This window comes from Trachypithecus francoisi, unplaced genomic scaffold (assembly GCF_009764315.1).
Source record: "Trachypithecus francoisi isolate TF-2019V2 unplaced genomic scaffold, Tfra_2.0 Lachesis_group19, whole genome shotgun sequence".
In the NCBI taxonomy this organism is placed as follows: Eukaryota; Metazoa; Chordata; class Mammalia; order Primates; family Cercopithecidae; genus Trachypithecus; species Trachypithecus francoisi.
In genome coordinates this window covers 45,354,202-45,368,966 of record NW_022681464.1, presented here as the reverse complement: position 1 = coordinate 45,368,966, position 14,765 = coordinate 45,354,202, and the positions used below count along the sequence as shown (strand labels likewise).

Sequence of the window (14,765 nt, the reverse complement as noted above, 5' to 3'; positions counted from 1 at the left end):
CCAGGCTGGAGTGCAATGGCGTGATCTCGGCTCACTGCAACCTCTGCCTCCCGGGTTCAAGTGATTCTCCTGCCTAACTGAGATTATAGGCATGTGCCACCACACCCAGCTAATTCTGTATATTTAGTAGAGACAGGGTTTCTCCATGTTGGTCAGGCTGGTCTTGAACTTCTGACCTCTAGTGAGCCACCCGCCTCAGCCTCCCCAAGTGCTGGGATTCCAGGCGTGAGCCACCACACTCGGCCGGTAAATGGGGATTTTAAACCCTCCTTGCACAGGATAGTTATGGGGTTAAATGAGACAGCGTTTGTAAAGCATGGCACAGGCACACAGCAGGTGCACAAAAATGTCAGTGCTTGCTCAGCCCTCCCCGTCTTCAACCTAACCAAATCCAGCCTATGTCATTTTCCTAAGGAATCCAAACCTTTCCTCCTTTTTAAGGCATTTTCCTGGCTGCTCCTCCTCTACAAAAGGGAAATGCTATGTCCTGGGATAGATAAATAGGGGAAAGTAGGCTGGATGCAGTGGCTCACGCCTGTCATTTCAATGCTTTGGGAGGCCAAGGCGGGAGGGATCACTTGAGGCCAAGAGTTCAAAACCAGCATGAGCAACACAGCAAAATTCCATCTCTACAAAAAAGTAAAAATTAGCTGGGCGTAGTGGCACAAGCCCATTGTCCTAGCTACTTGGGCAGCTGCAGTGAGCTATGATCCTACTACTGCCCTCCAGTCTGGGCAACACAGCTACACCTCGTTTTAATCAGTCAATGTAATTCTGGGCAGAGGAAGATTTTTAGATCCCAAGTTAACCACTGAATGGTACACATCACCTGTAAAAGGCTTTTTACCCAAGATCTCTCAAAATACATTTCTCCGTTTTTCTTAATTTTACTTTTTTTTAGAAACAGGCTCTTTCGGCCGGACGCGGTGGCTCAAGCCTGTAATCCCAGCACTTTGGGAGGCCGAGACGGGCGGGTCACGAGGTCAGGAGATCGAGACCATCCTGGCTCACATGGTGAAACCCCGTCTCTACTAAAAATACAAAAACTAGCCGGGCGAGGTGGCGGGCGCCTGTAGTCCCAGCTACTCCAGAGGCTGAGGCAGGAGAATGGCGTAAACCCGGGAGGCGGAGCTTGCAGTGAGCTGAGATCCGGCCACTGCACTCCAGCCCGGGTGACAGAGCAAGACTCTGTCTCAAAAAAAAAAAAAAAACTCATAGTAAAAAGGTATAGCTGCTCCTTCATTATTATTCTTTTGTTTTTGTTTTGAGATGGAGTCTTGCTCTGTTGCCCAGGCTGGAGTGCAGTGGTGCAATCTCAGCTCACTGCAACCTCTGCCTTCCAGGTTCAAGCGATTCTCCTATCTCAGCCTCCCGAGTAGCTGAGATTATAGGTGCCCGGCACCATGCTCGGTTAATTTTTCTATTTTTAGTAGAGATGGAGTTGCACCATGTTGGCCAGGCTGGTCTTGAACTCCTGACCTCAGGTGATCCACCTGCCTTGGCCTCCCGAAGTGCTGAGATTACAGGCATGAGCCACTGCGCCCGGCCTAAAAATAATTTGTTTAAAAAGCTTCCTGGTGAAAAAAAAACAAAGGACCACGCAGGGGCAGGTGTGAGTCAGAAAGACAGGACCTGATCCTTCCCTAGGGTGACAGCCACAAATCTGCTCTGCTCCTCCGCTGTCTAGAAGAGGCTGAAACCCAATAGGCTCAAAGTTACACAGCAGTGAAGGTGAGATGGGACCATCAACCCAGATCTGTGTCCTCCCCGCCCAGGGGACCAGTCCCGGCATCGGGCATTGCGTGGCATCTTCTTGTCATTGCGTGGCACATCTTGTGACGCTTCTTGTCTTAACCCAGTTACACACAAGGAGGCAGGGGCTCAGAGGGGCCCTAACAACTTGCCCAAAGTCACAAAGCGACGTGGCCCAGATCCGACTCCCAAATTATGGGGCCCTGTATACATCCTCAGTAAATGGTAAATTCAAGAAGTCAAATGTCCCTAAATGTCCTCCTTTAAGAGGAAAATCACTAAGAGTAACCTAAAGCCATTAAGCCTTGCCTATGAGGAGAGAGCTGTACCATTTTGCCTGCAGAATTTTAGAAAGATTCCTGATTTTACCTCTTACCTTCGTAATTTGTCCAGCCAGTGGCCTAGGAATTCCCCAAGCAAATGGGTGTCAGCCAAAAACATGGCTTTGAGCACAGGCTCACGTGTGGCCTGTTCACCATCATAGGCTGTGGTGTTCACTTCAGGCCAATGACACTGAAAGATCGCTAAGTAATAGATTAAAAATTCACAAAAGAGAAGCACAGCAAAAACAACAGCTATGAGTTTCAACAGCAATAAACTCTTCCTCTTTAACGGATGAAAACTCTGTCTTCCAAATCCCAATTCGATCATAGCCATTTCTCGATCAACAACAACTCCATCAAGGGTTCACCATGAGAGAACTGCAGAGCCCTGGGTAGGACGACGGCATTCAGGTTTAGCTGGGCACCTATAGGGAAAGGAAGAGAATTCAGTTATGTTCCCTAATACTACAGGTATCACACCTCCCTCTACTAAGAACTAATGAGTTACATAATCCTTTTTTTTTTTTTTTTTTTTTTTTTTGAGACGGAGTCTCGCTCTGTCGCCCAGGCTGGAGTGCAGTGGCCGGATCTCAGCTCACTGCAAGCTCCGCCTCCCGGGTTTACGCCATTCTCCTGCCTCAGCCTCCCGAGTAGCTGGGACTACAGGCACCCGCCACCTCGCCCGGCTAGTTTTTTTGTATTTTTAGTAGAGACGGGGTTTCACCGTGTTAGCCAGGATGGTCTCGATCTCCTGACCTCGTGATCCGCCCGTCTCGGCCTCCCAAAGTGCTGGGATTACAGGCTTGAGCCACCGCGCCCGGCCAAGTTACATAATCCTATCTACATGTCCAAATTAATTGTCTTATACTTTTACAATAATATGCCAGATTACTAATAAGGAAAAACTGACCTTTCCAACTCCTTCAAGCTCTCCATACCTCCATATGCCAGAATAAAGCTATTAGAATGATCTTCTCATCAAGATGATAGTTTCGTTAACATTCTAGAAATCATCAAATGGGAATCCATGAGAATGATGTGTGTTAAGGTAGGAGACATAATGGAAAATTCAGCGTTATTTAAGTGTAACTTGACTCCTAGGATTCCCCACCACCCCTCCTTGACCTTAAAAATCAACAGGTCGCCAGGCACGGTGGCTCAAGCCTGTAATCCCAGCACTTTGGGAGGCCGAGATGGGTGGATCACGAGGTCAGGAGATCGGGGCCATCCTGGCTAACACGGTGAAACCCCGTCTCTACTAAAAAAATACAAAAATCTAGCCGGACGAGGTGGCGGTACCTGTAGTCCCAGCTACTCAGGAGGCTGAGGCAGGAGAATGGCAGGAACCTGGGAGGCGGAGCTTGCAGTGAGCCGAGATCCGGCCACTGCACTCCAGCCCCGGCGACAGAGCGAGATTCCGTCTCAAAAAAAAAAAAAAAAAAAAAATCAACAGGTCGTAAGGCCCCTGTAACATGTTGCTTTTGGTGTTAATTCATCACTTTTCTACTCTGCTGTTCCACAAAATAAGTGAATATTCATGGACAATGTGCTTCAAAGATCCCAGGAATTCATTCCACATTGGACCCGGAGGCCAGGATCTGACACTGAAACCACCTTTGCAAAATTATAATAGTAACCCAAATCTGACATAGTTGACTCCGTCTTATTTCTGACTGCCACGCTGTCCTTGGTCATTCCTGGATATAGGCCAAGCTAATTTCAGGAGGAATTTAGTTGATAGGTTTTTGTTTGTTTGGTTGGTTTTGTTTGTTTGTTTGGTTGGCTTTGTTTTTGAAATGGGGTCTCCCTCTGCCACCCAGTTTGGAGTGTAGTGGTGTGATCTGGGCTTACTGCAACCTCCGCCTCCTGGGTTCAAGTGATTCTCATGCCTCAGCCTCCCAAGTAGCTGGGATTGCAGGCACCCATCACCATGTCCAGCTAATTTTTGTATATTATTTTTGTAGAGATGGGTTTTCACCATGTTGGCCAGGCTGGTGTCAACCTCCCAAAGTGCTGGGATTACAGACGTGAGCCACTGTGCCAGGCCAGTTTATAGTTTAACTTTGAAGCAAGAATGATAATAGTCTCCTCCCTGTTCTGAGGCTGAAACCACCTTTGGAAACTAATGAAAAGTTTTGAGATTAGGATTAGGGGAGGGGCTTGAATTCTGCTGAATGTAGTTTCTATAATCCCTTATTGCTCAGGAGTAGTGTGGCCAGAGGTAACAAAGATCTGTGACTTCCCTCAATTTCTCCTATAGATAACATCACTATTGTAGACCCTAAGATTGATCTTTTGAGGTATTTTTCAGACTTTCGGGCAACTGATTTTCCCCACCTGACTGACCCTGCCGGGACCCATATTTCGTGACTCAACTGATCCTGTGACCCCACCCAGAAGCAGGCTCAGCACACAAGGACCGTTTTCCACGCCCCTGTGATTTCATTCCCAACCAATTAGCAACTCCTGTTCCCCAGCTCCCTGCCCACAATACCATCCATAAAAACCCTAACCTCTGAGATTCAGAGAGACTGATGTGAGTAATAATTCCATCTCAGTGGCCAGCCTTATGTTAATTAAGTTAATTAAACTTTTTTTTTTTTTGAGAAGAGTCTCACTCTGTCACCCAGGCTGGAGTGCCATGGCACAATGTCAGCTCACTGCAACCTCTGCCTCCCAGGTTTAAGCGATTCTCATGCCTCAGCCTCCTGAGTAGCTGGGATTATAGGTGTGTGCCACCACGCCCAGCTAATTTGTGTGTGTGTGTGTGTGTGTCTATTTTTAGTAGAGATGGCGTTTTGCCATGCTGCCCAGGCTAGTCTTGAACTCCTCCTCCCAAAGTGCTAGGATTACAGGCGTGAGCCACCATGCCCAGCCTAAACTGCTTATTCACTGCAGTACCATAGTCTCAGTGAATGATTGTGTCTGTGCAGTGGGCAGGAAGAACCTGTGGGTGACTGCAACAGAGCCACCATCTGTGAATGTGAATATTGAACACTGCAACCAGATGATATGTTTTCACAAAAATGGGTTTTCCCCTGCAAATATGCCTTAAAACTCTGGATGGCCTTCTTTCATAAGATATTTATGTATAGTGGCTTCTGTTAGGGAACCTTCAAATTTTTTAAGGATTCATCCCAAATATTGCATGAGCTTTGCATCCTGTAAAGAAAGCATCTATTTTTGAGACCTCCGAAGAGAAACGTTGGTAAAAGGCTACCCTGAGATAGGCTATAGATGGTGGCATTCTACCTCCAGGTTCTTCAACTTGCGCTCAAGATGAGAATCTGAGAAGGGCGGTGACCTTCCCAGGGAGGGTATAAGGAGCTCAGATGTCAAAGAAGTCCCTGAAATCTTATGGGGTGGGAGCTTTGGAAGACACTGACCAGAAACCCTAATTGAACCAATAAAAAAATAAAATCCTTTTCTAGGAAGATGACTTTCTAACATGAACCTAGGAACTTCATGTCGCACACAGGCATGGAGTCAAGAACCACCTCATGCCGCATAATTGCAGTCACCACATACCTTTATCTTCCAACTGGGGACAGCACTGAGTGAAAAATGTCACTAATAAAAATTAAAACAGAGCAATAGTGTAAACCAGGACTGTCCCAGGCAACTTAGGACGTGCAGCCACCCTGTGCTGTCCGTAATCCCAGCACTTTGGAAGGCCAAGGCAGGTGGATCACCTGAAGTCAGGAGTTCAAGACCAGAATGGCCAATGTAGTGAAACCTCGTCTCTACTAAATACAAAACTTAGGCAGGCGTGGTGGTACATGCCTGTAATCCCAGCTACTCAGGAGGCTGAGGCAGGAGAACTGCTTGAATCCAGGAGGCGGAGGTTGCAGTGAGCCGAGATCGTGCCACTGCACTCCACCCTGGGCAACACAGTGACACTCTGTCTCAAAATAAATAAAGGGGGAACAGCAAACAAATACTGGATTTTAAGTATATCCTTTCAGACAGAGAGGTCAAAAGCAGCCTTGCATATCATCTGGAGTCAACTGCTCTTGCTGAAATTCTCCTGCAAAACCCCACAACATATTTATCAGCTGGTCAAGCTGTACTTTATCTTCTTCACTTAGAACTTCTGTCACCTCTCTTTTCTCCAAGGCAAAGCACACATGCCGCATAACTGCAGTCACCACATACCTTTATCTTCCAACTGGGGACAGCTTTGAGTGAAAAATGTCACTAATAAAAATTAAAACAGAGCAATGGTGTAAACCAGGACTGTCCCAGGCAACTCAGGACGTGCAGTCACCCTGTGCTGCCTGTGCTTACTCTGACACAGAGGAGAAGCAGCAGCGCCTGTTTGCAGTCACCCACTTCATCTGTAAGAAACTTCGGAACGGACTGCACAAGTGTCAGGAACCATGCACCAGCATGGTGAAGGGCCTAGGTTCCCTGCTGGAGTGCCTCTAAGGGATAAATAACAGGTTCCTTAATGTCAGGCAATTTCCTTTGTTTTGATTAAATCAAATATGTCACAGGCAACCATTCGATCTTAATATCTCATTTTCTTTCAAAAGGCCTAGAATCTCCTAAAATCCTAAAAGCTAAATCCAAAACGATAGTTGAAACTTTCTAACACCGTATGTTTCCTCCAGCTATAAGGAACTAGTTGAGAGGGAAGGAATGCTGACCTTCTGGGGCGGGCTGAGGAGTCTTCCAGTAAACAAACCCTTGCTGTTTTGTAGGTTTCTGGTTTCCCAGGATGAAATAGCAGAATGACAACTTGAAAATTGCTCTTCTACACCCCCTTCTTTTCATCAGAGTGAGCCTTGTTTGAGCAGTTATGACTAAGAGGTGCAAAAAGCATCAGTGAGTGCTGAGCAGGCTGGAGACAAGGCTGGCTGACAGCCCGAAGTGGGGCTCGGGGCACGATAGTATGTAAAACTGCAGTCCTCCAGCTTCCCTGGATGAAGAGAGGATGAAGGACACAGGACACAGAGACAGCCTGTGGGTTTGCACTTCCAGGCAACCTGGGCTCTCCCCGCCTCAACTCCCCACTGAGCTCATTCAGCATGGCCTCTTACTCCTCGTGGATAAACGACCTCGATCTTACTGCAAACAAACCGGGTCAGGGGAGTTCTGGTGCTTCCCTCAAACTTCTATGTTCTTGTTACAGGTTCTAGACAGGCATGAGTGGGGCGAGTGAGGGCTCTTCCCATCCACCAGGAATGTCAGGTGATCACTAGGGGACCATTCAACAGTTATCACATTGCCTCCCTAAAAACGGTCATTTAGCAGCCAGCGCCAGGGAGAGACAATCTCCTGAAGGTCCACAGCTGCCACATTAAAGTGTAAATTAAATACAGATGAGGCTGGGCGCGGAGGCTCAAGCCTGTAATCCCAGCACTTTGGGAGGCCGAGACGGGCGGATCACGAGGTCAGGAGATCCAGACCATTCTGGCTAACACGGTGAAACCCCCGTCTCTACTAAAAAAAATACAAAAAAACTAGCCGGGCGAGGTAGCGGCGCCTGTAGTCCCAGCTACTCGGGAGGCTGAGGCAGGAGAATGGCGGGAACCCGGGAGGCGGAGCTTGCAGTGAGCTGAGATCCGGCCACTGCACTCCAGCCTGGGCAACAGAGCGAGATTCCGTCTCAAAAAAAAAAAAAAAAAAAAAAATACAGATGCCAGGGAGAGGCAACTTCCTGGGCACACACATCAGGAGACAAAATGGCAGACTATGACCTTCCGGGGGCACTCCACAGGAAACAGGAAGAAAGGTTCAGATACTCCACAGGAAACAGGAAGAAAGTTTCAGATACTCCACAGGAAACAGGAAGAAAGCTTCAGATGGGCATGGGTACAGCTTCCTAAACACATTGCTCATGCTCACCTCCCAAGCGCAAGGAGGGCACTGTGCACGCAGGCAGCGCACCCTAAGGGAAGAATCATGGGGCAGGGGTGCAAGACAAGTGGGTCAGCCTAGAAAGTCCTAGGATTACAGTTAAACACTGCACTTGACCTTCACACTGCCCTCTTGGGTCTCTTCCAACTGTACTTTTCTTTCTTTCCTGCTCTAAAGATTTTTAATAACTTTCACTCCTGCTGCAAAACTTGCCTCAGTCTCTTCTTCTGCCTTATGTCCCTCAGTGGAATTCTTTCTTCTGAGAAGACAAGAATTGAGGTTGCTGCAGATTTGTAAAGATTTGCCACCTGTAAATCGACTACCTTCTACCCCTAACATTCTTTTTTCCAAAAAGGAATTTAAAATATCCTACACAGAGCCATTCAAGCAGAGGAAGACTTAGAAGGAAAGAAGAAAGGAGGATAGTAGAAAAGCAGAGAAGAGCAGAAGGGGCTGGGGGAGGAAAAAGGACAGAGAAACAGAGAGCAAGCAAGCTGGCTGAAACTGTTATATATTTTCCTGAGAAGACCTTGATAACCATGTGAAGCAGCTATCTGGTATAATATAATTTTTTTTTTTTTTTTTTGAGACAAGGTCTTGCCCTGTCCCCCACGCTGGAGTACAGTGGTGTGATCCCAGCTCAGTGCAACCTCCACCTCCCAGACTCAAACAATCCTCCCACTTCAGCCTCTGGAGCAGTCGGGATTACAGGTGGGCGTGCACCACCACACCCCACTAATTTTTGCATTTATCGTACAGACAGGGTTTCACCATGTTGCTTAGGCTGGTCGCGAACTCCTGGACTCAAGCAATCCACCGGCCTCAGCCTCCCAAACTACTGGGATTACAGGCATGAGCACTGCGCCCAGCCCAACACAATCATTTTTTAAAAGATAAGAGTGGCTGTGCAGGACATGGTGGCTCATGCCTGTAATCCCAGCACTTTGGGAGACAAAGGCAGGTGGATCATTTGATGCCAGGAGTTCAAGACCAACCTAGCCAACATGGTGAAACCCCATCTCTACTAAAAATATTTAATACAAAAATTAGCCGGGTGTGGTTGAATGAGTGTGTAATCCCAGATACTTGGGAGCCTGAGGCACAAGAATCACTTGAACCCAGGAGGTGGAGTTTGCAGTGAGCCGAGATCTCACCATAGCACTCCAGCCTGGGTGACAGAGTGAGACTCCATTTCAAAAAAAAAAAAAAACGCCGGGCGCAGTGGCTCAAGCCTGTCATCCCAGCACTTTGGAAGGCTGAGGTGGGCAGATCACGAGGTCAGGAGATCGAGACCATCCTGACTAACACGGTGAAACCCCATCTCTACTAAAAATACAAAAAAATTAGCCGGGCATGGTGGTGGGCACCTGTAGTGGCAGCTACTCGGGAGGCTGAAGGAGGAGAATGACATGAACCTGGGAGGCGGAGCTTGCAGTGAGCCGAGATTGTGCCACTGCACTCCAGCCTGGGCGACACAGCGAGACTCTGTCTCAAAAAATAAAAATTAAAAATAAAAATTTAGGGCCGGGCGCGGTGGCTCAAGCCTGTAATCCCAGCACTTTGGGAGGCCAAGACGGGCAGATCACGAGGTCAGGAGATCGAGACCATCGTGGCTAACACGGAGAAACCCCGTCTCTACTAAAAAAATACAAAAAAAAAACTAGCCGGGCGAGGTGGCAGGCGCCTGTAGTCCCAGCTACTGGGGAGGCTGAGGCAGGAGAATGGCGTGAACCCGGGAGACGGAGCTTGCAGTGAGCTGAGATCCGGCCACTGCACTCCAGCCCGGGCAACAGAGCGAGACTCCGTCTCAAAAAAATAAATAAATAAAATAAAATAAATAAATAAAAATAAAAATTTAAAAAATTTAAAAAAAGATAACAGAGCAAAAACCTATTTAGAAAACTTCTGACAGCAGATCCTTAAACAGAATACCTTTTGGGCAGGGGGCTCACACCCTGTAATCCCAGCACTTTGGGAGGTGGGGGCAGAGAGATCACTTGAGGCCAGGAGTTCAAGACCATCCTGGCCAACAGGGCGAAACCCCATCTCTACTAAAAATACAAAAATTAGCCTAGTGTAGGAGTGCATGCCTGCAATCCCAGCTACTCAGGAGACTGAGGCAGGAAAATCACTTGAACCTGGGAGGCACAGCTTGCAATGAGCAGAGATCAGGCCACTGCACTCCAGTCTGGGCGACAGAGGGAGACTGTCTCAAAAATGAAACAAAACAAAAAACACCTTTTGCTCAAATCTTGGGAAATTCCTTTTCTTCTCTACCAAAGACTCATTGTTGTCTTCAATGTTATGGCCAAAACATGCCGTCTTTTCCCAGCTGAAATGAAGACAGAAGAACTTGTAGGACTGACAGGCTCGGGGAAGTGATCCCTTCTCTCCCTAGAAGTGGCACCAGCATGAAGTAATGAGGCTTCACTCCTACCGGCCGGCTTGCTTCCCTGCGGGTATAAATTGACTTATTTCTCTCACATGCTGGGCCAAACCTTACCCCAGCCTCATTTTCTGCCTCCCCATTTTCTGACTCAGATGAAGGAAACCTGCTGACCACCAGCACCTGGGAGCTCTGCAGACACCCGCACCCCGGGGAGCCCTACCTTTTTGTCAGGAAAGAGGAAACCGTGAGAGCTCTGTGAGGAGTCAGCCACTTGTTCCTCGGTGAGTATTTTATCCTGCATGCTGCGAATACCACCAGCAGAGATGGCAGCTGTGCTGAATTGGAAAGTAGCAAATGGCAGCACTGCTCTGTGACCTTATGCCAGCCACTGACCCCTCCTGAACCTCACAACCTGCAGTATCCACCTCAGTGCTTTTGTGAGGATAGAAAAAAAATCAGAGCTTAGTCCTCAGCTTTAAAGTTCAAAATTTCTTAAAGTATTACTGTTTTCACTCCCAAATTCAATTTATCAGTCTCATTAAGATCATCAAACAATAACCCGCCGGGCGCAGTGGCTCAAGCCTGTAATCCCAGCACTTTGGGAGGCCGAGAGGGGCAGATCACGAGGTCAGGAGATCAAGACCATCCTGGCTAACAGCGTGAAACCCCGTCTCTACTAAAAACTACAAAAAACTAGCCGGGCGAGGTGGCGGGCGCCTGTAGTCCCACCTACTCGGGAGGCTGAGGCAGGAGAATGGCGGGAACCCGGGAGGCGGAGCTTGCAGTGAGCTGAGATCCGGCCACTGCACTCCAGCCTGGGTGACAGAGCGAGACTCCGTCTCAAAAAAAAAAAAAAAAAAAAAACCAATAACCCAGCAGGAACAGTGTCGAGCTTCCACAAGACAGTTCAGACCGGCCCAGGATGGAAAGGCAGACATGCACCTCTCTGGTACCTCCAGACAGATCTCTAAATGTGGAAGCTAGATTATATATTACCTATAATTTTCCAGGAAAATCACCAAGTCACCTCACCTTTTAAAGACAGAGAGATTGGTATGAGGCTCTAAGTTGGCATCTGCTTCCCCAAATCAGAATTCATTTATCTGAAATGAAACCAAAAATGTGTGTTTTGTCAGTGAGTGAGCTTTCATTTAGTTAACTATTAACAGGAAACCCGACCAACTTTGAAAGTAAAAAAGAAGCTGAGAAGCTAAAGAAACAAGACATTGGGTTAGTGGCCAAGAATACCTATGTTGAATTATAATATAAAATACCTGTATTTATAGATATATGAAACATTTCTGTCCAACACATATGAATAATCACTGCAAGCCATAATTGGGAGCAAAATATTTTATCTTTAGGCCAGGCGCGGTGGCTCATGTCTGTAATCCCAGCATTTTGGGAGGCCGAGGCGGGCAGATCACCTGAGGTAGGGAGTTCAAGACTAGCCTGACCAACATGGAGAAACCCCGTCAATACTAAAAATACAAAATTAGCTGGGGTGGTGGTGCCTGTAATCCCAGCTACTCGGGAGGCTGAGGCAGGACAATCGCTTGAACCTGGGAGGCTGAGGTTGTGATGAGCCAAGATCGCACCATTGCACTCCAGCCTGGGCAATAAGAGCGAAACTCCATCTCAAAAAAAAAAAAAATTTATCTTTGAACTTTTCAATTTGTATTTATTTTTATTTTTATTTTTTTAGAGATAGGGTCTCACTCCACTGCCCAATGTAAATCAAAAATGAAATCCTAAGGCCCCTCAACCATCTGCATGGACCCCCACCAAGGGCATTCCAGAGTTCATCTTGTTTTAGGTTGTTTTAAGAAAAACATGTTGGCCGGGCGCGGTGGCTCAAGCCTGTAATCCCAGCACTTTGGGAGGCCGAGGCGGGCGGATCACGAGGTCAGGAGATCGAGACCATCCTGGCTAACACGGTGAAACCCCGTCTCTACTAAAAATACAAAAAACTAGCCGGGCGCGGTGGCGGGCGCCTGTAGTCCCAGCTACTCGGAGGCTGAGGCGGGAGAATGGCGTGAACCCGGGAGGCGGAGCTTGCAGTGAGCCGAGATCGCGCCACTGCACTCCAGCCCGGGTGACAGAGCAAGACTCCGTCTCAAAAAAAAAGAAAAACATGTTTAGGCCTGATGGGAAGTGGGGGAACTTGCCTCATTTTGTCCTCCTCCCTTTTGGAATTCAGGAAAAGCAGACCAGCATTTAACATGCTGGATACTAACCTGCAGGCTTCATCTGCATGATAAAACTTCAGTCTCCACAGCCTCTTACTGTAACCCAGACATTCCTTTCCATTGATGATAAATCTTTCAACCAAATGCCAATCAGAAAATTTTCAATCTACCTATAACCTGGAAGCCCCCGACCCAACCACCGCCTCAGTGGTCCCACTTTTATGGACCGAACCAATGTACATCTTAATCGTACACGTATTTGACTGATGACTCATGGCTCCCCTAAAATGTATAAAACCACACCGGGCCCCGACCACCTCGGGTACATGTTCTCAGAGTCTCCAAAAGGCTGTGTCAGCAGCCATGGTCATTCATATTTGGCTCAGAATAAATCCCTTCAAACATTTTACAGAGTTTGACTTTTTGTCAACTGCAGGCTGCGTCACAGCTCGCTGCAGCCCCAAACTCCCGCGCCCAAGCGATCCTTTCACCCACAACTTCCCGAGTAGCAAGGACTTCAGGTGCGTGCCACCACGCCTGGTTTTTTTTTTTTTTTTTTTGGTACCTTTTGTAGTTATGGGAGGGCGGGGGGGGTCTTGCTATGTTGCCCAGATTGGTCTCAAACTTCTGGACTCAAGCCATCCTCCCCATTCGGCGTCCCAGAGTGCTGGAATTACAAGCCTGAGCCACCGCGCCCAGCCTATCTTTTAATTTTTAACTTCAAAGTTATCGTTAAAAATCTAATCCCCCCAAAATATGAAAAAAAAAAATGTACTGATCTGTAGTTTTTCTCTAATTCAGTATCTTAAATATATTAATTGCAATCTCATCAACGGCGACTTGCATTTGAAATTTTCCACCTTAAGCGGTATTTTTGATAAGATGGATTTTTAAAAAAAATCTACACCAGTAAACTAGAGTGAGAGACCCCTGCAAAGTCATACATGGGCCCTAAGACATCGAGATTTTCCAGCAAATAATTTGCAGAGTGCTGTTTTTCCTAGGTTAAGTTGCAATCCTAAACGGAAGAAGGTTCCGTTTTTAGAAGTTTAAATGTTGTCACACGGGCCCAAGAATACATACAACAGCCATGCTTTCCAGCTCTGCGCACAACGCCAGGCAGATGGGGAGCACCGGGCGGTGCGGGAGCCCTTTCACCTGGGCAGGGCGGCTTCGGTGGCCGAGGGACCCGGGACCTGCAGCCGGAGCCGGCGCGCACCCAACCAACTTCCTGTTTCCGCGGTAGCGCGCGGGACTGTCACTGAAGCCCCGCCCCAGCGGCCTCAGGCGGGTGGGGAAGCCAGAGTCTTCCCGGAGGCGCCTCGTCCGCCCGGAGCCGGCGTCCCACGGCCGGCTGCGGAAGCGGGCTGTCTGAAGGGGCCGGCGGGTGGCGCCCGGGGCTCCGCGGCCTGCGACCCCCAGAGCGGACAACCCCAGCTGGAGCTCCGTGCGCAACTGCGGAGAGTCAAGGCCGGAACCTACGCTCGGCGGCCGCGTCCCGGCCCCTAGCGCCCTCCCCGAAATGCCTGGCAGGCTCGGCAGTCCGACTGCGGCATTACGGAGCACCCTGGGCAGTCACCGCAGAAGGGCGGGGGGCGCGGGAAAGGCATTTTGGGGACACAGGAGAGCTGCGAGGGCGATGCATGGGCCAGCTGTCATTAGGGTCCAGGAAAGGCCCTAACGGGGCGCACAGGCGGGTAGGGGAACTCGCGCCCCGCGCCCGGGCTCCTGACGCCAGGGCCGGCTTCTGAACACAGCCACCGCGGCGGCCGGGGCCGGCCACTGCTCCCCGCGAGCCCGCGTCCCCGCCCCCAGAATCCCCCAGAGCCCGTGTCCAAGCTGCAGGCCCTGGAGGAGCCGGGCGTGCAGCTGACAGCCCCCGAGCCGCTCCCGGGCTCCGCGCGCGGTGGCAGCCAGGCGGTGCCTCACCGTACCCCTCCCGCGCCGCGCTGCCGCTCCGGGACCCACCAGACCTGGCCGGGCCTCTCCGGCTCCCCCGGAGCCTTGGAAAGTGCCCTCCAGAGATGTGCTTAGGAAGTGTGTGATGAATAAAGGAGACTATCAGGATAACTATAATATTTATTATGCACTTGTTTTTTTCTCACTGATGTTACTAATTTTAATGATGTAGCACGGCGTGTTCCAGTTTTCTAAGTGCTCTCACATCCGTTCAAAAAATCCTCAAAATAAGCCTGTATATTAAAAGCAGGAGCCATTATTCCATATTTCAAGAAGTAAACAAGCTCAGAG

At 48.8% G+C, this 14,765-nt stretch overlaps 1 protein-coding gene across 6 annotated transcripts in view; it reads right to left on the bottom strand.

Moving 5' to 3' along the window:
* The window catches only part of MPPE1 (metallophosphoesterase 1), a 34,258-nt gene extending 19,862 nt beyond the window's left edge, over positions 1 to 14,396 (bottom strand). For 4 of the 6 annotated variants that reach the window (XM_033178370.1, XM_033178371.1, XM_033178372.1 and 1 more), the window contains exons 1-5: positions 13,599 to 14,396; positions 11,359 to 11,429; positions 6,408 to 6,499; positions 2,986 to 3,078; positions 2,129 to 2,500 (exon numbers count right to left, since the gene is read on the bottom strand). In XM_033178370.1, the coding sequence (XP_033034261.1) occupies positions 2,129 to 2,409 (281 nt within the window). In that variant the 5' untranslated portion in view covers positions 2,410 to 2,500; positions 2,986 to 3,078; positions 6,408 to 6,499; positions 11,359 to 11,429; positions 13,599 to 14,396. The remainder of the gene's footprint in view (positions 1 to 2,128; positions 2,501 to 2,985; positions 3,079 to 6,407; positions 6,500 to 11,358; positions 11,430 to 13,598) is intronic. The other 2 variants (XM_033178369.1, XM_033178368.1) reach the window with 2 other exon arrangements.
* Positions 14,397 to 14,765: the final 369 nt, after the last annotated feature.